This window comes from Perissodus microlepis, chromosome 23, assembly GCF_051167445.1.
Source record: "Perissodus microlepis isolate ML-2025 ecotype Zambia chromosome 23, ASM5116744v1, whole genome shotgun sequence".
NCBI lineage: Eukaryota > Metazoa > Chordata > Actinopteri > Cichliformes > Cichlidae > Perissodus > Perissodus microlepis.
The window spans coordinates 42,399,383-42,421,049 of NC_140482.1; the positions used below are offsets into that span (position 1 = coordinate 42,399,383).

At 45.2% G+C, this 21,667-nt stretch overlaps 3 protein-coding genes across 17 annotated transcripts in view; 2 read left to right on the plus strand and 1 right to left on the minus strand.

The window, feature by feature from the left end:
* The window catches only part of rnf220b (ring finger protein 220b), a 30,715-nt gene extending 22,800 nt beyond the window's left edge, over positions 1 to 7,915 (plus strand). For 2 of the 5 annotated variants that reach the window (XM_084922016.1, XM_084922015.1), the window contains exons 6-16: positions 311 to 353; positions 609 to 698; positions 3,258 to 3,301; positions 3,626 to 3,707; positions 4,024 to 4,120; positions 4,276 to 4,335; positions 4,468 to 4,535; positions 4,621 to 4,705; positions 6,312 to 6,420; positions 7,105 to 7,179; positions 7,265 to 7,915. In XM_084922016.1, the coding sequence (XP_084778142.1) occupies positions 311 to 353; positions 609 to 698; positions 3,258 to 3,301; positions 3,626 to 3,707; positions 4,024 to 4,120; positions 4,276 to 4,335; positions 4,468 to 4,535; positions 4,621 to 4,705; positions 6,312 to 6,420; positions 7,105 to 7,179; positions 7,265 to 7,336 (825 nt within the window). In that variant the 3' untranslated portion in view covers positions 7,337 to 7,915. The remainder of the gene's footprint in view (positions 1 to 310; positions 354 to 608; positions 699 to 3,257; positions 3,302 to 3,625; positions 3,708 to 4,023; positions 4,121 to 4,275; positions 4,336 to 4,467; positions 4,536 to 4,620; positions 4,706 to 6,311; positions 6,421 to 7,104; positions 7,180 to 7,264) is intronic. The other 3 variants (XM_084922017.1, XM_084922018.1, XM_084922019.1) reach the window with 3 other exon arrangements.
* A 596-nt stretch (positions 7,916 to 8,511) lies between these two features.
* On the plus strand, positions 8,512 to 14,057 carry guk1b (guanylate kinase 1b). 3 transcript variants are annotated; one of them, XM_084922650.1, is made up of 10 exons: positions 8,512 to 8,767; positions 9,798 to 9,963; positions 10,094 to 10,209; positions 10,347 to 10,388; positions 10,715 to 10,840; positions 11,672 to 11,768; positions 12,792 to 12,930; positions 13,119 to 13,203; positions 13,280 to 13,365; positions 13,460 to 14,057. In XM_084922650.1, the coding sequence occupies exons 3-10, from the start codon at positions 10,098 to 10,100 to the stop codon at positions 13,490 to 13,492; spliced, it is 720 nt and encodes a 239-aa protein (XP_084778776.1). In that variant the 5' UTR covers positions 8,512 to 8,767; positions 9,798 to 9,963; positions 10,094 to 10,097; the 3' UTR covers positions 13,493 to 14,057. The 3 variants fall into 3 exon arrangements, with proteins under 3 accessions (XP_084778776.1, XP_084778774.1, XP_084778777.1); XM_084922648.1 differs by lacking the exon at positions 9,798 to 9,963 and having other exon boundaries at positions 8,514 to 8,767; positions 13,460 to 14,056; XM_084922651.1 differs by lacking the exons at positions 9,798 to 9,963; positions 10,715 to 10,840 and having other exon boundaries at positions 8,638 to 8,767; positions 13,460 to 14,049.
* obscna (obscurin, cytoskeletal calmodulin and titin-interacting RhoGEF a) overlaps positions 14,041 to 21,667 on the minus strand; it is a 40,883-nt gene continuing 33,256 nt past the window's right edge. For 6 of the 9 annotated variants that reach the window (XM_084922641.1, XM_084922644.1, XM_084922638.1 and 3 more), the window contains 19 exons: positions 21,456 to 21,656; positions 21,313 to 21,373; positions 21,156 to 21,233; positions 20,897 to 21,069; positions 20,687 to 20,713; positions 20,443 to 20,595; positions 20,216 to 20,261; positions 20,053 to 20,130; positions 18,229 to 19,939; positions 17,981 to 18,106; positions 17,757 to 17,879; positions 16,720 to 16,887; positions 16,504 to 16,606; positions 16,015 to 16,254; positions 15,494 to 15,717; positions 15,381 to 15,395; positions 15,062 to 15,158; positions 14,732 to 14,881; positions 14,041 to 14,661 (listed from right to left, as the gene is read on the minus strand). In XM_084922641.1, the coding sequence (XP_084778767.1) occupies positions 14,478 to 14,661; positions 14,732 to 14,881; positions 15,062 to 15,158; positions 15,381 to 15,395; positions 15,494 to 15,717; positions 16,015 to 16,254; positions 16,504 to 16,606; positions 16,720 to 16,887; positions 17,757 to 17,879; positions 17,981 to 18,106; positions 18,229 to 19,939; positions 20,053 to 20,130; positions 20,216 to 20,261; positions 20,443 to 20,595; positions 20,687 to 20,713; positions 20,897 to 21,069; positions 21,156 to 21,233; positions 21,313 to 21,373; positions 21,456 to 21,656 (3,958 nt within the window). In that variant the 3' untranslated portion in view covers positions 14,041 to 14,477. The remainder of the gene's footprint in view (positions 14,662 to 14,731; positions 14,882 to 15,061; positions 15,159 to 15,380; positions 15,396 to 15,493; positions 15,718 to 16,014; positions 16,255 to 16,503; positions 16,607 to 16,719; positions 16,888 to 17,756; positions 17,880 to 17,980; positions 18,107 to 18,228; positions 19,940 to 20,052; positions 20,131 to 20,215; positions 20,262 to 20,442; positions 20,596 to 20,686; positions 20,714 to 20,896; positions 21,070 to 21,155; positions 21,234 to 21,312; positions 21,374 to 21,455; positions 21,657 to 21,667) is intronic. The other 3 variants (XM_084922640.1, XM_084922642.1, XM_084922639.1) reach the window with 3 other exon arrangements.

A 21,667-nucleotide genomic window follows, 5' to 3' on the forward strand; every position in this document is an offset into this window, starting at 1 on the left:
GATCACAACACAGACGACAAAGAACAACTTGTGCATATCTGTGAGAACGAAGGCAGCATTCGACCCTCAGAACGAGAACTAACAGCTTCATCAGATTGTACAATCTGTCCTACACGGCATACTCACAAAGAGCAGCAGACACACAGTGATGTAAACATGGAGAAGCACAGCGGCAGCGTTCAGATCACAGGGCACAAACATTACCTGCACAATTAAGTCTCTTTTTTCCGTGACAGCTTCCTCCAACAGCATCTTCTATTTTTATGGACAGTTTTTTTGAGTGCAAATGATGTTTTCTCCTCTGTTGCAGACGTTTCTCCGCGTCCGGGCCAACAGACACACCAGATTAAACGGTACGTTGATCCACGTGGACCGAATGTTGTGTTTCTGTGCCGCACACTCAGTTTGCGGTTCAGAGTCCAGACCAGGCGGCTGTCACGTCGTAAAGTTGAGAAAATGAAAAAGATATTTTGTTCACGCTCGTCGTCCCCACCCTCACCAGTCATTCAGATATCACCTCTTTTCCCACACCATCTCAGCTGGCCTAGCGCCCCCACGAGCAGAGGAGCTATTAACCTTTAAACTTTGACCCCTTGATATGTTAACAGTCGATGACCTCTGCTGGTGCAGGTGCTACGTCAAATCTGCCCCATTACACCCCCACAGCGCAGGAGCCCACCTAGACTGCGCACAAGCTGGTAAGAAACACTGAGAAGCATTTTTCTTCTTCCCCACAGTCACTGAGGATTCGACACACACACAAGAAACATTTATTTTATTCATGTCTACTTTTTCCTATTTTATAAAAGACCCACCTCTGACACTTTCCACAGACAGGTGAAAAATAACAGCTAGTACATCAGCTCATTAATCAGTCAGTATTTATTTAGTTGAGTGGATATAATTATGTTCATGCTTTTAATCCTGAAATAGCCTTTATTTAACTTTTCAAGTGTCTCAAAAGCTTTTCATAAAATGTGAAACACAGGCGTGATACATCCTTACGATACCAGATTAATATTTATTCCACCTGAGCTGCTTTTTTAATAAAAATCTAAAAAACCTGTTTCCCAATGACAAACTCATTTTATTATAAATCACAAAAATGTTGCCTCAGGGTGCTTTACATTGTAAGATGAAGACCCTCTATGAGCAGCACTTTGGCGACAGTGGGAAAGAAAAACTCCCTTTCAACAGGAAGAAACCTCCAGCAGAACCAGGCTCAGGGAGGGGCGGGGCCATCTGCTGCGAGCGGGGGGGGAGACGCACGTACTGAGATATCTGACACTGTTACTCTGGCACAAAAATCCACAAACAGTGTTGTGTAAATGTTTCACGTAGGAACTATTTTCTCTGCCGTCCGCCCGCCCTCTGAAGCGTGCGGGTAGTTACCGTTACGGCTCAGCCGCGGAGCTTATGATGGTGTTTGCGCCGTGCGTCACGGTAAGAGACAAATGAAGGCTTTGTAGATCTGGAGTAACCAGATCAGGACTTGTTTCTGGGTCTTTTCCACAGAAGCTTGTAACAGCAAACTCAGCCCTGAACAGTTTCCAGCCATTTCTGAATAAATGAATAAATGATAGCATGTAGCATGTTTGAAAGTAGTCTGACAGCATTTCTGCACGAATACAGAAACCTGCGCAGCGTCCCGGCGGCGGCTGACGCCGCAGACTTCCTGCTCCCGTTATTATTCCCGCTGAGACTCTGCAGCTCTTAGCTGACTCTTCAAACTGCCACTGCTGTCGAGGTCTGTTAGCCTTTATTGGGCCTTATAACCGGACAGCATAATGAGCTTCTAAATACACGTCAGGGAGGAAGAAGAAGAGAGTGGAAGGAGGAGGAGGAGGGGGTCCTCTGTTGATTAATCAACCTCTCTCTCTCCCTCTCTCTCTCCCTCTGTCTTCGTTGTTTGATGAGCTCCTCCTCATCTATGACCGTCTCTTTAACCCTCATTATGTTTGCTGGGATTGCGGCACTCGGGTCACAGCCACCGGCTCTCCGTGCGTTCCCCTCGGGGGCCACTGTCATCCAGCAGGGAATTAGAGGGCCTTAAAACTTAATGTCCCCTTTTGCAATCTGCAGTCAGTCAGGGCACGGTTGGAGAGGAGGTTCAGTTGGTGTTCTGCCATGTTAACTTTCATATTTTTAGAGAGGAAAGCGGGGGAGGACGGTGGGATGACAGCACGGGGACGGGAGGGCCGCTTTGAATCCCGTACTGCAGCTTCTGTCCACGCGAAGCATCTGCCTGTCTCTGCTTTAAGGGCCTCGTGCATCAATGTGGCCAGCTTGTACATTTTGTGCAGTGAGCTCAGACAGAAACAGAACTCAGTAGTTTTCAATGTTGCATCCATATTTCCGTCCTTTTAAATGTTGGAAGTTATTAGAAGTGAACGAGACGGTTTCCACAGGCAGGTGAATTTTACGTTTGAGCGTTTCCTCTGTCTGCACAGGCGATCATTGACTCTGAACCACATGAACAATAATGACTTTTTGTTCCTTTAAGATTAAATTCAATACATGACACATCATTTATAAAGGTGACGCTCTAATATTGAAAGGAAAAGAAAACTTAGCCCCATATTTATTCATTCATTTATTTAATGAACACTTTCACTGGATTTATTGTGTGAAAGCAGAACTTTTACTTGTAATACTTCCACACTGCTATTACTACTGAAGTAAAAGCTGTCGGTACCTCTTCCACCACTATTCGCTTTCTTCACTGTTTGCATGTGAAGTATTGAGTGCAGGACGTTGGGAGCTTCAACCATTCATGCACTACTTTTAGCTGCTGACTCACGGTGTAGTCTTTGCATAATTTATCCCGTTATTTATCAGCATTTTTATCTTTTATTTAAATAAAAATATAATAATATGGAGATAATAAATAGAGCTGTAAATATTAAGAAATCTCACCAACAAAAAGAAAATCCGTCCTTCTGCTCTGGGCTCAGTGTGAACCTGTTTGAATGACCCGTGGTCATGTTACTCTTCTTCACGCAGCTCGGTGACCTCCTATCACACTTTAGGACAAAGTCCGCTCGGCTTCTTTAGATGGAATAGCGACTCAAACTCGTACGTTTTTATGTACAGGAACAAATAAGTTATACCCCAGTTATTCATGACACATAATTCAATACTGTTACTAAAAATCATGCGACTTGTTTGATGGTGTTGCCTGATTTAAACCCCAAAGCTAATGCCTCGTCCCCTTTAACCATTATTAACAATATTTCTTCTGTGTCTTCTGTGTTCAGTCAGGATGGGAAAGCTGAAGAGGAGACAACCAGAGGAAGCACAGGTAGGCTCTCCAAGCACACGAGTCAGATGCAAGTATTTGTTTCCCTGACATTTGTGTTGTAATCAGAGATGAATATATGTAACGTGTGACACGCTGACCTTGAACCCCGAGACGTTGTTGCCTGGCTTTGTTCACGTGACACACGGATCACTGTCAGCTCGCTGTGTGTCCATGTGAAAGCGCCGCGAGCGCCGGTTCACGGCTGTGAGGCAGATATGTAGCTCCGGGCTACAGGAGGCATATGGGCGTGTTCGTCCAGACAGAGAACATGTGACCCGATGTGTGTCTTTGTGTGTACATGTGTGTGCGCGGCGTTGTTTTCAGGAGGGGTCGGCAGACTTGTTGGCATTGGAGGACGACTGGAATGAGAGGAGAAGGATACAGATGGCGTCTATAGGCTTTAAAGGTAAGTGAATGTGTGTGTGTGTGTGTGTGTGTGTGCGCGCACCATTGAGGTACCCACGTGTGTGATCTTGTTCAGTGGAGGGTGAATAATGTGACTGAGTGGCAGCTGAAGACGCGCTGAACTTTTCAGTCCAGATTACGGCGGAGCAGGATGCCTGGGAGGTTGGCTTAAGAGTCACAGCTTCTTTGGCGAGAGGAGCAGCTCTGACCTGGAAACTGACTGACAGGCGCAGTCACAGCGCCGCAGATACACGGGCATTTTCCTCATCACTAACGTGGCTGCTAACAATGATTCCCATTTGAATCTGTGTCACCAGGTGCAGTGTTGGTGAGCACCACCTCTAAGGAGTGTCGAGACAGCGATGCAGACCTGGACGTGGACGGAGATGACACTCTGGAGTACGGCCGGGCACAGTATCCTTCTGAAGAGAACGCCAGCGTGCACGCTAAACAGCATGTTAATGTTTTGATGCGTTTACAGTAAAGTGGGGGGACTGGGATATACGCGCACATGGAGAAAGTACTTCCTCGCACACTTTGCTGTATTTTTCTCCTGACTTCGTTTGCAGATACACAGACACAGACGTGATTCCCTGTTCGGGAGAAAGCTCCAAAGAGACGGCGGTGAAGTACGTATTCGTGATGTGTGACGATCACTCGGTATTCATTTACATATTAGATAAATATGAACTAAATTCATTTCAAAGCCGTTTCAGTTTCAGATGCTTTCAGATGGTAAATATACTTTGGTTTGTTTTCAGCAGCAACAGCAGCAGCGTGCCGCCTGAATCCAGAGTAAACTTGGACTTTAATAAATGGTCAAATGATGGTGAGTTAGGAATAATGAGGCAGCTGAGCACAGTTCCTAAAACTATGGATGTAACTGTAATCTGCTCATCGGTTTGTGTATCCAGGAAGTCCGTCTACAAGCAGTGGAGAGAAACAGGATGGCAGTGCAGCCGGTCTCACTCAAACCTGCAAAAACGCTGAGATAGAGATGTGAGTTTGTTAGAGCTGTTACAGCTGAAGCGCTCCCTCCTGATGTGCTGCAGTTTAACAGATTTATACACAAACTGAGAGACTGTTAAAGCCGGTCGCAGCCCAGGGAGTTTGTCCTTCCCGCTGTCGCCAAGCGCTTATTCATACAAAGGTCTGATTGTTGGGTTTTCACCTTCCAACATAAAGCACACTGAAGCGACTGTTGTTGTGATTTGTAAACAAAGTAAACAAAGAGTATTTTGCCTTTAATCCATTATGTCGTTAACCCTTTCATGCCTACTCTGTCATATACAGTAGAAGCATTTCTGTGAGTTTCTTCCACTTCATCAGTGTGCCACCCCCCCCCCCCCCCCCCAACTAAATAAAGTGCACAATACATTTTTAAGCAATAAAAAAGAAAAAAACCCTCATATCTGCAAATTTCTTTTAAAGCCCAGCGTATCATATTTCATACGTGTGTTTTTGTGACATCATCAGCGTGACTTTTTTTTTTACCCTCAAAAAATGATATAAATTGCATGAAACATTTTTAATGACTAAACTGCAAAAATATGGCTCATGTAGCAAATTAAAACTCACACATGCCGATTTTTGAAAAAAAGATTTTTGTCTAAAGGACCAACAAACTCTCCGTTATCAAAAAATGAAAGATTTCAGGGAGTTATTTCATGGTTCAGGATTTAAAGGGTTAAAAAATGTCAGAAGGTTCGATAAACATTAATAAAAAACGAAGTTTTAGAGGTTAAAGGTAAATCGTTTTTTCCCTGCTGCGGGCTCATGCTTTCCTGCACTCTGGACCAACATTTGTTAAACCCAAATTTCATAAATGGTTCAGTTAATTAATGGTTTGTTTTTAGCAAGTCTGACACACTTTGTTCAAGTTGCCAACGAGCCCATGAACTGACTTTCAGTCAAAGTGAAATAATCCGTCTTTGTTGAGTATTTGATGGATTTTTGAGCCGGTAACTCTGGAGACATGAGAGGAAACATGGTCAGCAGCCATGTCCAAAGTTGTGCCTCTTCAAATTAAAGTGTGACGTCGTGGAGGCAGGTTGATCCAGCTGTTGTTTATCCCAGCATGCACTTGGTCCATCAGCCAACCAGAGGAAGCCATTCCTCTGTATCCTGGTCCTCTGTATTTATGCTATAACTGTTCAGACCGCCTGCTCTCACCAGCACATAATACCATACTATATCAGTGTGATGATGTCATCAGTCAGGGTCTTAGCAGGTGATGCAGGCGTGTACACGTTTCATCGCGCTGAATGCATTGCATCCCATCTGTACAGTATGTTTGCATATAGAGTCTATCCTGTAATTGTGCGCGTGTATGTCTATTTCTGCGAGGACGCTGACACCTAACCCCCGCCCCGCTGCCCATGATAAATGAGACAGCCAATGCAGGCAATGTGATTGCTGCTAAATTTCATGCTCAGTGTCCATGTTGGCCAGCGAATAATTTAATCTGTCTTCGATTTATAAATGACTCTCCAGTGTCTGCCTAACTCGTGTGTCCTCCCTCTCTCGTCCTCCTGTGTGTGTGTGTGTGTGTGTGTGTGTGTGTGTGTGTGTGTGTGTGTGTGTGTGTGTGTGCGCGTGCACACAGGCTCTCGGAGGACTCCACGCTGACAACATTAAATGCACTTAAGGCTCGGATACGGGACTTGGAGAAACAGCTGTCTAAAGGAGACAGGTTTAAATGTCTCATCTGCATGGTGAGTGTGGAGGCAAATTAAAGCAAAAGAGAATTTTGCTTTAATTTCAAACTGTTGGTGTATGTTTGTTTCTTCATTAATATAATTAATACAGTAATATTTTTATGGAAAATGTTTGTGTCTGCGACTCCTCGTATGATCAGACTGTACTGCAGATGACCTTAATACTGTTTGATACACACGACAAATATTACAGTTTGCATCTGATAAAGCTCTGCGACATTTATTCCTTTAAATACTGACTCGTTTTACACGGAAAGAATCAAAACACTGAACAATTATTCACTCAAATATTTATTTAGCCCAAATGCACCACACACTGCTCTTCAAAGTCGACCCCAGTCTGTGAGAATTTATTTGTTTCTATTATTTTACATGTAAAAATGTAAGTGATTAATTATTGGAAATATATAATTAATTAGTAATGAACAGTTTTTTTGCATGGCTTTTTTTTCTAAGTTAAATATTTTGTTGTGATTTAAATTTGTAAAAAAAAATCTGTTACAAAGTAAACTATCACAGTGGGATAAATGAGATAAATAAATGAGCGATAATCCCAACAAACATTCAAAAGTCGCTTCCTGGCAAAGCTCTGATTGTAGTTACATGTGGACACCTAGTGGCAGCTTTGTCGCACTGCAGGTGAACGTTGCTCACCTGTATTGTGCCTGTTTCTGTGTGCAGGACACCTACACAACACCGCTCACCTCCATCCAGTGCTGGCATGTTCACTGTGAGGAGTGTTGGCTTCGAACGCTGGTAAAAAGCTGAACATAAAAATGATGCAAAACATCCAGAACGAAGTAAAAGTCTGTAATAAAAGTCTCACCGTTCTTTTTCAAAGGGAGCAAAGAAGCTGTGTCCTCAGTGCAACACCATCACCTCACCTGGAGACCTGAGGCGAGTTTACCTGTGACTCACTTTCAGGGATTTCTTCTGTTTTGACCAATCAGGCTTGGACTTGTTGGGCAGCTGGCCTGCCATGCAAGCCCACCTTTCCCCTCTCCCGTCCCTCTTCCTTTTCCTCCTTCTTACCATCGTTGTTCTCCTAACAGCTACTAACTAACTGAGTGCGACCTCTGACCTGTACAATATGTTTCTACTGCATCGTCCAGCAGATCAGAAGAAACCTCTGAAACCATCTGAGAGCTCAGGCACTGAGAAAAAAAATGCTTTGAGACTATTTATCGATTTTTAAAAAAAATCTTTTTTTCTGTTTTATGGAAAGATGATTGAACCGCAAAGCACATGTACATAATTTTGTGTTTGTATGTTTGGAGTGGTGTGTGTATAGGATGTTGACTAGCAGACTGTATTTACTGTACAGAGTTTGTCTTTGCTTAGATCACTTATTCTTTGTTTAGCTCTTGTAGGTTGGAAACATTTACAGTAATAATCATCACATGGGGACTTGTTCTGTCTTTGTTATTGGCGTATTTCTTTGTATAGGATCACTCAAATCTAATTTTATCAACATTACTAAAATAAAATCTGTGTCTAAAGGCGGTTGTTTCCTGAAATCTTTTAACTGTGAACACCTAAAGAGTATCTGCTGCACCTGCCGCAGGTGTGGGCCGTAGGCATGAATGGCGTGCATTCCTGTGTTGTTGGCGTTTGTCGACAGCCTTATGATGGCGTGTGTGCGCCCTTTAAGAAGTGGGTCGCTGCGGGATTAGCCAGGCAGAGCCCATCGCAGCTCATCTGGAGTTGAAAGACTCTAAAGCCTGCTATTCTGAGCCTTTACTGCAAGGCCACTTAGGTTCAGACACATCACAGAGAGACGTAAAAGAGCAATGCGCCTCCGTCGTAGAGTGGAGCAAGAGACGAGTCCAGTTTGTGACATCTACGGGCAAAAATGAATGCACACGTATTGAAGTGAGCGGGTTATGAAACAAAGTCTGCATGCAGTACACACACAGGACCAAGAAAGACCCGAAACACTCAGAAACAAAGATTCTTCATCCTCAACAAACACGAAGCAATAATTTTATATCACATCAAACTTTAATTTATTCAAATAATTAATCATCAAGAATAATATGCCTAGTATAACCTGAATGTACAGCAGCCAGGTAAATGTCAGATTCTAATAAAAATGAAACATTTATGTTAGACGTAGACGGCAGAGTGTTTTTCTCAAAACAAGTCAGCATGCCCCGACGTGATTGGTTAGTGAGCTGAAGGGAGGTGGTGATAATCCAGACTGACAGTCAGGTGCTTTGGTCAGTCGGTGTGACACACACACACACACACACACACACACCATTAAGAAGCCCGGCTGCAGAATCATCTGTTACTCCACGTCCCTCCGACACAGACGACACACACAGAGACGCTCTGACAAAAGGTAAGGTCATAAATCTCGAAGAAAACGAGAGTAGAATAGAATAGAATAGAATAGAATAGATTAGCTCTTTATTGTCACTGTTACAAGAACAATGAAACACAGTTTGGCATCTCTCCGTTGTGCGTAATACACAATAATGTAAGTATCTAAAGAATAACACAGGCATTTACACAAGAAAGATGTGCACAAGTTATACATACACATGCGCACATACGGCTACACCCATACATACAAACACACATACACATACATATATACATATACACAAACACACATACATATACATATATACATATACACAAACACACATACATATACATATATACATATACACGTACACACACACATATACCTACACGCACATACAGACAGATTTATTAGAAAACAGCTCTGTTATACGAGTATAGAGTGAAAAAGTGAAAATTGTCAGTCTGTGCTCCACCAAGAAAAAGCGACAGGGACAAATTCAGTGTCTGCTCTTTGAATTAGGAAGGAAAGGTGCAGAGTTAAGATGTTAACAAACAATAATAGATAAGCTGTTGTTATCTTTTCAGGAAATGAAATGATGAGAACTAACAGTGTTAATAGTGATAAACAGACCGTGGATTATCCTCCTGCTCGTGTGTGTGTGTGTGTGTGTAGATGCAGTTACCTCAGTAACTATGTAACCATAGATGAGGTCCCATCAGCAGTCAGCTGGTGTGCGAATGAAAGAGTGCTCGAACGGAAATATTCAGTCAGGGTGGCGAGTAAACGTGCTGCTGGGGAGGATTTTTGTGTTATTAGGTAATTCTGTTAACGGGATTCATCCGGTCTTCAGGTAAACGACTCACCTGTCCTGGACCCTGAGCGCCACCTGGCTCAGATCCAATTATCTCAGCTGACTGACCCCTCGCGGCTTCATTAACAGGCATCCTTAGTGTTAACCTCAAGGCCTCTGGCTGTCTAACCAGTCAGCAATTAGGACGTGGACGCATTTTGATGCTTTAATTAAGGACACAGAAATTTCTGAGTGTCAATTAATTCTTAGATTGCAACAGCAGCGATACGAGAGGAACAGCCTGCTTTTAACCCCACGGTGTGTCGAGAAGCTTGGATCAAAAGATTTAGCCTCACGGCACCTAAGACGAGCAAACGGGATAGCTGAGATTTTTGCCAGGAGCAGCAATTCACAGGAAAAAAGGGAGATTATTAAGGTAAAGCACCTGAAAGACACCATAGCTCACCGCCTGTGAAACGTGTGGTGTGAACACTTTGTTGGGCTGTACAAATCTCTAATTCTAATAGATCCCTCTTCCCCCGTCTGCGTCCGTCCGTGGCTCTTAGGACGATGTCGGGACCGAGGCCCGTGGTGCTGAGTGGCCCCTCTGGAGCAGGGAAGAGCACTCTGTTGAAGAGGCTGATGAAGGAGCACGAAGGAGTCTTTGGATTCAGCGTCTCACGTACGTTTTTGTGCCAACTGATGTTCGGCTTCCTTTGCAAAACGTCCTGTCCGAGGAGGAAGCAGCAGCCTAATTCTGCACCTGCCAGTAACGGCTGTAAAGTTGACACTGATGTTTTTGCAATTCTTTCCCCGCAGACACGACGAGAAACCCTCGACCAGGAGAAGAAGATGGCAAAGGTACAACACTTATGAATGAAACCCGGCTTGTTGCTGACACTTTTTAAGTGGGTGCTCATGTTTAGTGCTTTCACATTGTGTTAGGATCAATCACAAAACATCAGCCCTGCATCTGGATTTAAGCTTGCGGAGCTGAGATAAAAGTGGATAAAAGTGGAGAATCTGACAAACAAGCTCCTTTTCATTTTGTTTCCTAGCCTCCCCCCACCCACTCCACACCCACAGCACTTCTTACTCCCAAGTGAACTGCAGGACTGGTTTGCCACCCTGTGAGGCTCCCTTGGTTTGGGATAAAGCTCTCTGTGCCTTTTTTGTTTTCTCCGTAGGACTGAACAAGCTCCCCATGCTTCTGGGGGCTACTTTACTGCCCGTAGCAGCCGTCTTATCCTCTGAGGACATAGAAATGTCAGCCTCATTTCCGTGTCCAAATGAATCAGAAACCACAGATGAAGGTGATCTCAGTGTGATTCCTGATCACAGTGTATTTTTACCGCAGATGGATGGGGGTTACTTTCATCATCCTGGCACGTTGTCATTGGATTAATAGGAACTGTTCAAAAAATTGAAAATCATGTAAATATATATATTTTTAAAAAGTACAATGACCTCAGGAAGACGAGACAGTTTACACTTTGGAGTAACAAGCTTTTGAAAATAGCCCCCTGTGATGCCTCAGCAGTGATTCCCATTTCCACTCCCACACGTCTTTAGATCCACACTGGTGTTCCCATTTCCTCTTTTTCCTGATAGGCAAACAACCATTGGCAACATGCAGGAGAACAAAAGGTTATTTTTAAAATAACTTGTTGCATCCATTTTATTGCATTCTTTAGTCGAGGTCCTTTAAACTAATACTGAGTGATGAACAGGTTTCCATCACAACTGCGTCGCATTTTAATAAACGAGGATTTTAACGTGAGCAGAAATATCCGCACTTTGCGCTGTTTAAATCCCCCGTGTCCTGTTCTCGTGCTTATTATCTCGATGTTTCACAGTGTTTCTCTCCAAACTGATGCTTCAGTCTGACTCCTTCATGTTGTCATGCTATGATTGCTTCGTAGTAACGTGTTTGCTTTTGAAACTCTGCCCTGTGTAGGTCGCGTGTGGACACACGTAGAGAATGACAATCACAGTTTAATTAGGCTCAGACACGCGTGATCAGCCGTGACAGGCTGTGACACCGTGAAAGCTTTGCTACACTGTAGTGAGCTCCTGCTTGATTTTGCTTTGATAGATTGTTTTCCACGCAGAGCTCGATTCATTCTACACGTTGCTCCCCACAGACTATCACTTCACAACGAGGGAGGCCATGCAGGAGGGTATCGACAAAGGAGAGTTCATTGAGCACGCTGAGTTTTCTGGCAACATGTATGGAACAAGGTAAATGGATATGTGTGACATAATTCACGCAGATTCATAAACACTATGACTTGCATGCATGTTCTCAGAGGGGGGCTGACCCCGAGTTAACCCGCTCTCTGTAACACTGCGTGTGCAAGCCGCTCTGACGCCACAGCTTCTAATCTCGCGCGATTTCATTTCAACTGAACTGAGTTTATTTAAAACCAGAACTGATCAAACTTTGCAGGGATGTGAAGCTCGTTTTACGTCACGAGCCACGCACAGTCTTTCTGCCGCTGTGCAGAGAATTACCGACACATTTAATCAACGAGACATCTTAATGTAAGAAAAAGAGCCACAATTTCAACAGTATGTCAGAGTCTGACTACATGCTACAGAAATGCAGCTGCAGTAAATGAAAGAAATCGTCTCGTTGGGCCTAAACTGTGAGAAGAAAATGTCTAAAATGACAGAAATCTATAATTGAATTATGCCAGCGTAGTATGAGTGGGGAGATCTTTATCAGCAGGAAACGCTGTGACACTGGAGAAAATACAGTTAACAGTCTGAAGATTTCTTTACATTTTCCAAAGTGATCCAGTGGTTCTGCCTGAAGCTCCACACCCAGGATTCAGGGCTTGACTGATCAAACCAAACACATTTCTGCTGAAAATACAATAAGATATCAGTGTCGCTCATACAGGCTGAACTTAATTCATTAGAAGTGAAGACAGAGCCTTACATAAATGTCACACTGTGGGCTTAGTAACAAGGATCAAGCGGCTACATAATAGTCTGGTGACAGATGGAGCTTTAACCCCCATTAGGTCAAAAAGAGCAACGCTGCGGCTCAGCACCTTGTGTCACATTTAATCTCTTCCTCTTGTTCTGAAGATAACGCTCACTCTCTGAGTCTGAGCAGCTTGGATCAGTGCAGCGATCCTCTTATCCTCTTACCAGTCACTTCGTGTGAGAAGCACAAAATTACATTCAGTACCTGCTTGGATGTTTCTGCTCACGTGAACGGCACGGCTTATTTGAAAAGGACTCCTGTTTGTTCAGTAAGGCTTCTGTGGAAGACGTGCGAGCCAAAAACCTGATCTGCATCCTGGACGTGGATATCCAGGGGGTGAAGCGGATCAAAGAGACCGACCTGAACCCCATCTACGTCTCCATCCAGCCTCCATCTATGGAAGTGTTGGTAAATCCCTTTATTGTGATTAATCAACAACATATATCGATTCTTTTCTTGCGCTTTTAAGATGTATTATTTCTTCATATTTGCACTTTGAGTGTGCTTTAAAAGTGTGGCAAGACTTCACCTGGTAGTAAGAAGCAGTGCCCAGTTACAGGTAGGTGCTGTGTTGTGATTGTTCTGTCGTCTCTCAGGAAAAACGTCTGAGGGGCAGGCAGACGGAAACAGAGGAGAGTTTACAGAAACGTCTGGAAGTGGCACGCGTCGACATGGAGCTCAGTAAGTTTCCCATCATTTCCGGTGGAACGTGATCCCGAATGTAAAGCCAATTATTGCAATTTGATTTCATTTCTAGGTAAGGAGCCCGGAGTGTTTGATGCTGTGATCATCAACGACGACTTAGAAAAGGCCTACGAGGAGTTAAAAGAAATCCTGGATGAAGTAAGTAAAAGCATAAAGTCTCTTTGCTCCTTTTACTTTACACTCATCAGATGATTGGTTGAAGTATTTGTCACCTCTCTCTCTCTCTCCACAGGAAATTAAAAAAGTTCAGGAGGCCAAATCATAATAAGGAAATAACCAGGCTTTCAGCAGGTGGACAGGAACACTGATGTGTCTCTGACTGGAAAAGCTCCATCTTCACTGGAACACGTGAAATAAGAAAAGCTCTTCCTCACGCTCAGCTGCGTCCAGCTGCAGTTCAGACACACAGATGGAAACGAAGAGCTCTGGACTGACGTGTCTCACATGTCCTTTGTGTTAGATTTAGTAAAGGCAGTGGCTGATATTAGGTGTGTAGTCCTACTTCATAGATTTCTGACATTTGGCTCAGCAGGTACGAATAAAACGCCACATCCAGCGCTACGTTTGGTCTTCGCAGGCTGGCACAGATCTGCTTTAGCTCCACATCTAGAAAGTGTTCAGACACTATGACTTCGACTTAGAAATAAATTCAGTCTTAGTCGAGTATATTATCAGGATGGACTCGTGCACATGAACGACAGAGCATCTGAAAATCACCGTTTGTGGTAGATTTAATCTAAAATGTGTGTTAGAGCTGAAATGTTCGTGTGTTGTACTGAAACGAGACAGAATAAAGAGTTTTAGGACAATGACTGAGCACTTTGAGTTGTTTAATAATGATTTAATCGACTAACTCGTGTAAAGCTTCACATAAAATACTGCGTTAAATACGTTTTACGGAGACAGAACTGCAAAGCCAAGCATGTCCGTCCGTCTGCCAGAGGAGCAAAACAACATTTTGATCAACTTTCAGGCTCATGCAGCAGCACCGTGCACACCTTATGTGATCACACGTTATCCCTGATACGCACAAAAGAAATCCCCAGACTATCAAACACAATCGAACACAGAAGCAACTCATTAAGACGCGTCAACTTTTAAAAATCAAACGTTTTTCTAAATCAAACCGGGCTCCAGGTTGGCAGACAGAGAGCAACACTTGAAGCACAAACTGCTGCACCGACACGTCGTTACAGCTGCAGGTTTTCTTCTTCTTTGAGAAAGACGATGGTAACTTTGGCAGCGTGGCGTCACTGGCAGAAGGAGGGACCCTGAAGCTTGGTGCGCACCTGATCTCGTTTCTCCTCTTTCTGCTTGAGGTAAGCTTTAAGTTTGTCGGTGGAGAAGCACACTTTGGAGTGACGGGCTTTGTGTGGGGCGCGATGGGCACGGAGCCACGGATTCTGGAGACACTCGGCTGCAGTGGGTCTCCCCCTGCAAAGTTTTTTATCATGTCAGAATGAATGTTAACGTGTGAGTGAGTACACTCTGGGAAAAGACTCACCAGGATTTGTTGTTCAGGCTGCTCTTCATGAAGTTCAGGGCTCCCTCAGACAGACCCGGGTAGCAGCGTCCAAACTGGATCTTCCCTTTCCTGATGTTTCTGTCGTGATCCCAGCTGTGCTCTGCATGAAACGGGCTGTCAGCACTCAGCCTAACGTAGGGAAGGATAAAAATGATGGTAATTCTTATTATAACAGAAGTCAGTCTGTAGCCTCCTCACACTATGACGTCTACAAACCCACATTTATCAGAACGTAACAGCCCTGCTACGTGTGGGATTGTTCTCAGATGATGAGATTTAATCCAAGTTTGAATAAACCTCTTTGCTTACATGATGAACGACAAAACTCCAACAGCCCAGATGTCGGTCTCTGGCCCAACACCCTGACCTTCGAGGATTTCCGGAGCTTTAGGAAGGATAATATACACTGAGAGAACAGACAGACAGGATATTTTTATAAAGAGTGGCACATTTACAGGCAGTGCATCTTTCTGTATCAGGAAAAAGGCTCAGACCAAAAAGAAATAGATAAAAGGATAAGAATAGACTTGGGTTTGTTAGACTATGGGAGCTAGGGTCAGCTGAGGTGGATGGAGTTAGGCTGAGTTATTTCCATCCATCAATCCGTCCTCCGTAAAACAACGTGTACCTTTGCTGCAGGAGTCTGTCGGAAGGCCACGACAGTCAGAGGTTTAGTATGTTAGACCAATCAGAATGCAGCGTACAACATTTAGTCTCAATTTAAAAAACATACATCATTACCTCTGCTGTCAGAAAAGCCCTGGATGTGCTCGATGTTTAAAGGCTGTCCGGGCGTGAAGGACTGAGCCGAGCCAAAGTCAACAACCTTCAGGTGGTTACAGTCGTCCACCAGCATGTTGTCCGACTTCAGGTCCAGGTGGACGACTCGACGGCTGTGGAGATAGTCGACCGCACTCAGGATCTGAACGAGCAGCTCGGCCACTTGAGTCTCTGCGTACAGATCTCTGAGAGGACGCAAACACAGACGTGATGGTGAAGCTTGGCATCAGCACCCGAGGTGCCATAACAAATGAATTAGCATAGAAATATTAGCTTAGCTTGATTGTTTTACATTTAGATATACAGTTCTGTTTGTTCTGCCTGATAACGTCTATTTAAATTCTTAGACTTCCCATCTCAAGCTCATTCATGTGTACAAGTTCTAACCTGAAGCTAGACTGAAAGACGAGGACGCACGAGCGTTATTAGGAACTGTGCTCCTCAGAACTGCTTCATGGCTGATGTTTTTGAGCGTCGCTTACCTCGCAGCCAGGCTGTAGAGGAGCTCCTTGCCGGGACAAAGCTCTTCTACTAACACGAGGTAGCCGGAGGTGATGAAAGCACAGTGCAGCTGAACCAGGTGGGGGTGGTGAAGCCTCCTCAGCAGCTGGTACTCCCTCAACACCAGCTGCCTCTGCTCTGCTTGGTAAGGGGTGATCTTGGCCGCAAACACCTGGCTGGTCTCAGCGTTCCTGCACAGGGTTACCACGCTGAAACGACCCCTGAAAGATGGATGGATGCAGCACTAAGTCACAACATAAATCACCCAAGGGCACTTTGCATAGTAAGGCCAAGACCTTAGCGTGTAAAGTAAGGTTTGGCTTACTGGGCCTGGTTCTGGTGTCCTGTGACCGTGTGCTATCATGCACACTGTTACTACCAACAGAAGGAATCAGCTCTTCAGTTATAAAGATTAGAAAAACAAAACACAACTTTATTGAACCGCTGCAGCTCGTTGTTGGATGTCTCACCTGTTGATCTCAGACAGGAAGTTGTAGTTCTTGTGTGTTGCTTGTTCTGATCCAATGACCTTTGACCCCAGTGACTCAGTCTGAATGAGAGGAATGTGGATCTCTGTATAACAAACACAAACAGCTGTTGCACCATGTTTTCAAAAAGAGCACAATAACAATGACGTGAAATCATAAAAAGACACAACGTCCAATAGGAGACAGCGTTTCTCTTGCCTTCAGGATCAGTCGCCATAACAACGGGAGCTGAGGCGTCACTGAACGGTCCTGCTCCCGTCTTTGTGACACAACCCACCCTGAACACGTAAGAAGCTCCTCTCGGTAAGTCCTCTACCACGTAGCAGCTGTCTGTCACGTCCTCTGACAGGCCTGTCCACTCCGCCCCTGTGGAGAAACCATGACACCAGTGTTGGTGACATTTTACAAATGATGTGTTTGCAATACATGCACACTCAGGTACACTCCTCGCACTCCTCCGTAAGCATCACACTCAATCACCACCCAACCCTCTGTTCATAACCTATGACCTCCTATAAGAAGTGCTGCATTCAACTACACTTGTTTAAATTTAGGCCCGGGGGGTCCAACTCCAGGCCTCGGGGGCCGGTGTCCTGCAGGTTTTAGATCTCACGCTGGGTCAACACAGCTGATTCAAATGATGAGTTCATTCCCAGGCCTCTGGAGAACTTCAGGACATGTTGAGGAGGCCATTTAGCCGTTTAAACCAGCTGTGTTGGATCAGGGACACATCTAAACCCTGCAGGACACCGGGCCTCGGGGCCTGGAGTTGGACACCCCTGATTTAGGCAATGGAAAACACCAATAACACAGTGCTATTAAAATTCCCTGGTGTTTTAGACCAGCGGTCCCCAACCCCCGGCACCGGGCCTCGAGAGTCGAGGCTCAGGTGTGAAATTTATGGTTTTCAGGGTTTTAGCGGTTTTAGCGTTATTTATTTTATCGTTTTGATGGTTAACTCAGTTTCCCTTCCCCCTGGGTCTGTTCCTGTATGTTATGAATAAATCTTCCTTCTTTGGTACCAGTACTGTTTTGATTTTGTTGTATTTATCCTCGACACCTTAAAGGTAAATATTGTCGGACATAAACCGGTGCGTGGCACAAAAAAGGTTGGGGGCCGCTATTTTAGACCATAAAAATATAGTTTAGTCATAATGAAATAAACACTAAATTAATTTCTTTTTAACACAAACAACAAAAAACACATTTCTGTCCTGCCATGTCTGCGAACGCACCGTCCGTACAGTACTGCACGCAGTAAGTGACGGGATCGCTTGAGCGAACCGGCCTCCACGCCAGGAGGACTCCGCCTCCATCCAACTGTAGCACCTCAGCCTTGCTGGGGCGAACGGGCAGGTCTGAATATTAACAAAGGGTAACAAAAGAGCATGTTCTCAAAGCAACAACTGTGATGTGAAATTGAAAGCACATCAGTCACAGAATGTAACCTTTGTCCGACCTTTCTTTTTAAACGCAGGTATTTTGAAGGATGGTAAGAGCTTTGAGCTCCTCCTTTTGGGACTCTCGAGGCTGCTGCTGCGCCTCCTTTCAGGTGGAGCGGGAGCTGATCCTTTCACTATTGGACCTGTTATAAATAAAAAAGGAAAGAGCAAATGGTATTAACTTCAGATTGAATAATACAGAATATAATTTCACAACAGTAACACAATGTAGTGCTTATACTGAGGTGTGTCTGCGGTGCCTTACCTCCTTTACTCACATCCTCTTTACTGGAGGATCTGGAAAACAGTTTGGTCAGACTTGAGGCTGACGCTGTCATTCTCTTCCTTAGAGACATGGTGGGTGTATCAGGCTTCATGATCTCGCCCAGAGTTGGTCCTAACTCCGTGTCCTCCAGATGGGAGTAGGAATGGCCAGTCCAGGATTGCCTGCGGAAGATGTTAAGCAGTCCCAGTTTTGGTGACCTTCCTGTAGGTGGTCGAGCTTCGAGGGCTGGAGCAGATGCGTGCCTCTGGAGGCCGTGAGCCTCTTTCTTGTCCCGGGCTCTGGGAGGCCTCTCTGGAGCCTGCAGAGAAGACAGGCTGGGACTGGGGCTTGGCATTAGCGGCGTCCCCAGCTGACCTCTGCTGTTTGTGGACAGGTTGGGATTGGAGCGTGTGCGATTACGTGGTGGTGCCCGGGGAAACGAGCTTCGGGGTTTTACTTCTTGGAAAGAGCGAGGCGATGGTGCAATGAGGCGCTCACCCTGATCATCATATCCATCGCCGTGTCCTGACCTGCATCTCCCTCTGAGACGACCGTGACTCAGTTCTTCACTGGAGCCGAGTCTACTTGAAGACTCAGAGCCACCATGCTCCAAAATAAAAGACTCAGCCAGAGACCCCTGGGAGCCAGCAAAGTCATCTCCCTCTGTCTGTGCTTGGTCCAAGCTCGAAGGAACAGAGGCTCCTCTAAAAGTCTGCCTCACCTGTACAGGAGTGACAGAGCCTCTTCTCGTGGCTCGCTGAGAATTTGGGATTGTCAGCAAGTTTGTCCCGGCCACTTCATCGTCTGTGAAATCTTCCTTTAGACTTTGCGACCCTTCTTCTTCACCGGCGTTCGCACGTTTGGGTGAAGTGGGAGACCGACGTGAATACTCATCTAGAGACCTGCTCCTTCTGTGAGGTGGTGCGTTAGCATGGGCGAAACCCACCCCGCTGTCAAACGAGCAGGACTTCTGCATTGCGGTCTGAATGGATGCCCGTCTCTGGCCACGGCTGGTCTCCGTCTCATCCTCCACATATTCAATAAGAGGCTCGTTGAGGCGTCCTGAGAAGCTCCTCCTGAGTGGCTTGCGGCCCCTCTCCTGCTTCTTAGCTTGAAATTTGTCCCTTAATGTCATGTGTCTGGCAGACAACGGCGAAAGCTGATGAGAGTTGCTATAAAAAGTGCTTCGGATGACGCTTCCCCGAGGAATACGACCTCCGTCACTCCCTGAACCCTCATCCCCATCCGACAGGTAGAGCGATGGACTGCTGTCCTTGCTGAACCGACGTTCCCTCTGAGGTGTCCTTTGACACGATACTTCCGACGATGCGACCGATTGCCTGCTCATACTCCGCTCTAATACAGTCCTCCTTCCTACTATCTCCCCATCCTCTTCCTCGCCTAGTGTCAAATCCCCTTCCTCTTCTCCATCCCGGTGGAAGCTGGGAAAAGGATCTGGGATCTGTGCTCTCTCCATTAAAGGATCATAGTCTTCCTCTGTTTCCTCTTCCTCTTCAGTCTGGCTGCAGTGCTGGAAAAAGTCCCAGGAGTCAGCCTCGTCATACTCCGACGAAGAGCCACTGCTCGGGGAGGTACTGCTGTGCTCTTGGGGCTCACGGGGCACCGTCACTGCCGTCTCCCTGAGAGGAGCATCTAGTAGCTCAGGAATGGGCCTCAGCGTGAGCACTGACCCAATGCATGTCAGAGAACGCTGAAGAGAAAGAGAGCACACTCAGACAAACTCGAGATGTTTAACACTACAGGAAACCATCGGGTATTTCCTTTTGTATCCAGGCAGGTATTAAAGCCGCAGCAGGAACTCACCTGCCACTTCCTTTTTGAAATAAAGGCTTTCAGACTCCTTGTACTGATTTCATCCGTGTCTTCTCCTGCATGTTCATCCTGACAACAGTCCCAATGTTCAGTAAGTTTGACGGGGTACCAGGCATTCACAGTTTAAAGGAAACACCTGAAGATATGACCTCACCTGGATCCAGTCATGGCCCAAGCACTCAAAGGCAGACGGTCGCTTCCTAGGTAGAGAAACATCAGAGACATTCTCTGTTTCACCTTAAAGCAACTGGATCCAACATAATGAAGCTATAAGAAGCTTAGCAGCGTTAGCATCACTGACACAGGGTACTTTCTGTCATTTGCACATAACTTTAAAAATATCTCACAAGCCCACGTAAAACACCAAAAGCGCTTCCTTACTCTGGGTCAGGCTGAAGGAGCGTGTGGAGAAAGTTCTTGGCTTCTGGGCTCCTGTACATGACATCAGGGGCGGCCCAGTTCAGAGTGCCCTCCCCCACCCTCAGCAGTGTGGCGCGGTCAGTCTCGCCCACAAAAGGGCATCGACACACCAGACTGTCCAGATAAAGTTTAAGAGTCATTACATTTTTGGATGTTCTGTGTTTTTAAGATTTCAAGATTGCTTTCAAAAGGCGGGGATACATACCAGAGAAACGCAACAACCCCCACGGCCCTGACAAGACAGAAATCATTCAAATGTTTTGTCTGAACTTTTAACATTTGTGCACTACTGCAAATAATCGTTTACTTTTATTTAAATCTCCGTATAAAACTAGAGGGTTGGTTCTGCATCTGGATGTAGAGAAATACACAGTATTTGATTTATATCTAAAATACATGTAGCCGTTAAACTCACCAAATATCAGTGGCCACAGTTACTGGTTCTTGGTGAACAATTTCTGGGGCAACAAATTCAGGCGTCCCAAACATGCTGTACTGGTGCCTGGATGTGTCTATTTCCTGGCAGAAGCCAAAGTCACAGATTTTGATCTCGTCTCTTGGGGGATACACCATGAGGATGTTTTCAGGCTAAAAGGAAGAAATGTGAAAAAGAAACTTCGTGAAAATAAATCCCAGAGTAAATAATGCAATGCTGACAGCAGCAGAGCGCTCACTTTAATGTCCAGATGCAAGATGTTCATGCTGTGAATGTGACCAACTCCCTCCAGAATTTGCTGTATGAATGACTGAATCTGAAATAAGAAGACACAACACGTGTCATGCACCTTTTCTGCAAGACTCAAATCATTTAATAAAGTAAATTAAATATACCTCTTTTTCTGAGACCGATCCTTTCAGTAATAAATGATCCAGAAGCCCGTGAGAACAGCAGCTAGAAAAGCTGTTAAAGAACTGACAGCTTCAATATGTGGTCAAACACACAAATGAACTGTAACACATAACAGGTAGGATACATTTCTGTGATCAGCACCAAAGTGCGTCTGGTGCAAAAGAAGTCCAGCAGACAAGCCACTCGGGGGTGAGCGAGGCGGGACAGCAGGTCCCTCTCCTGGAAGGCCCTGGTCCGAGTGCTGCTCCGCAGAGGCAGAAACTTGGCAGCAAAGACTTCAGCGGTCCTTCTGTGGACGACGCGCTTCACTACTCCGAACGTTCCCCTAAAACACAG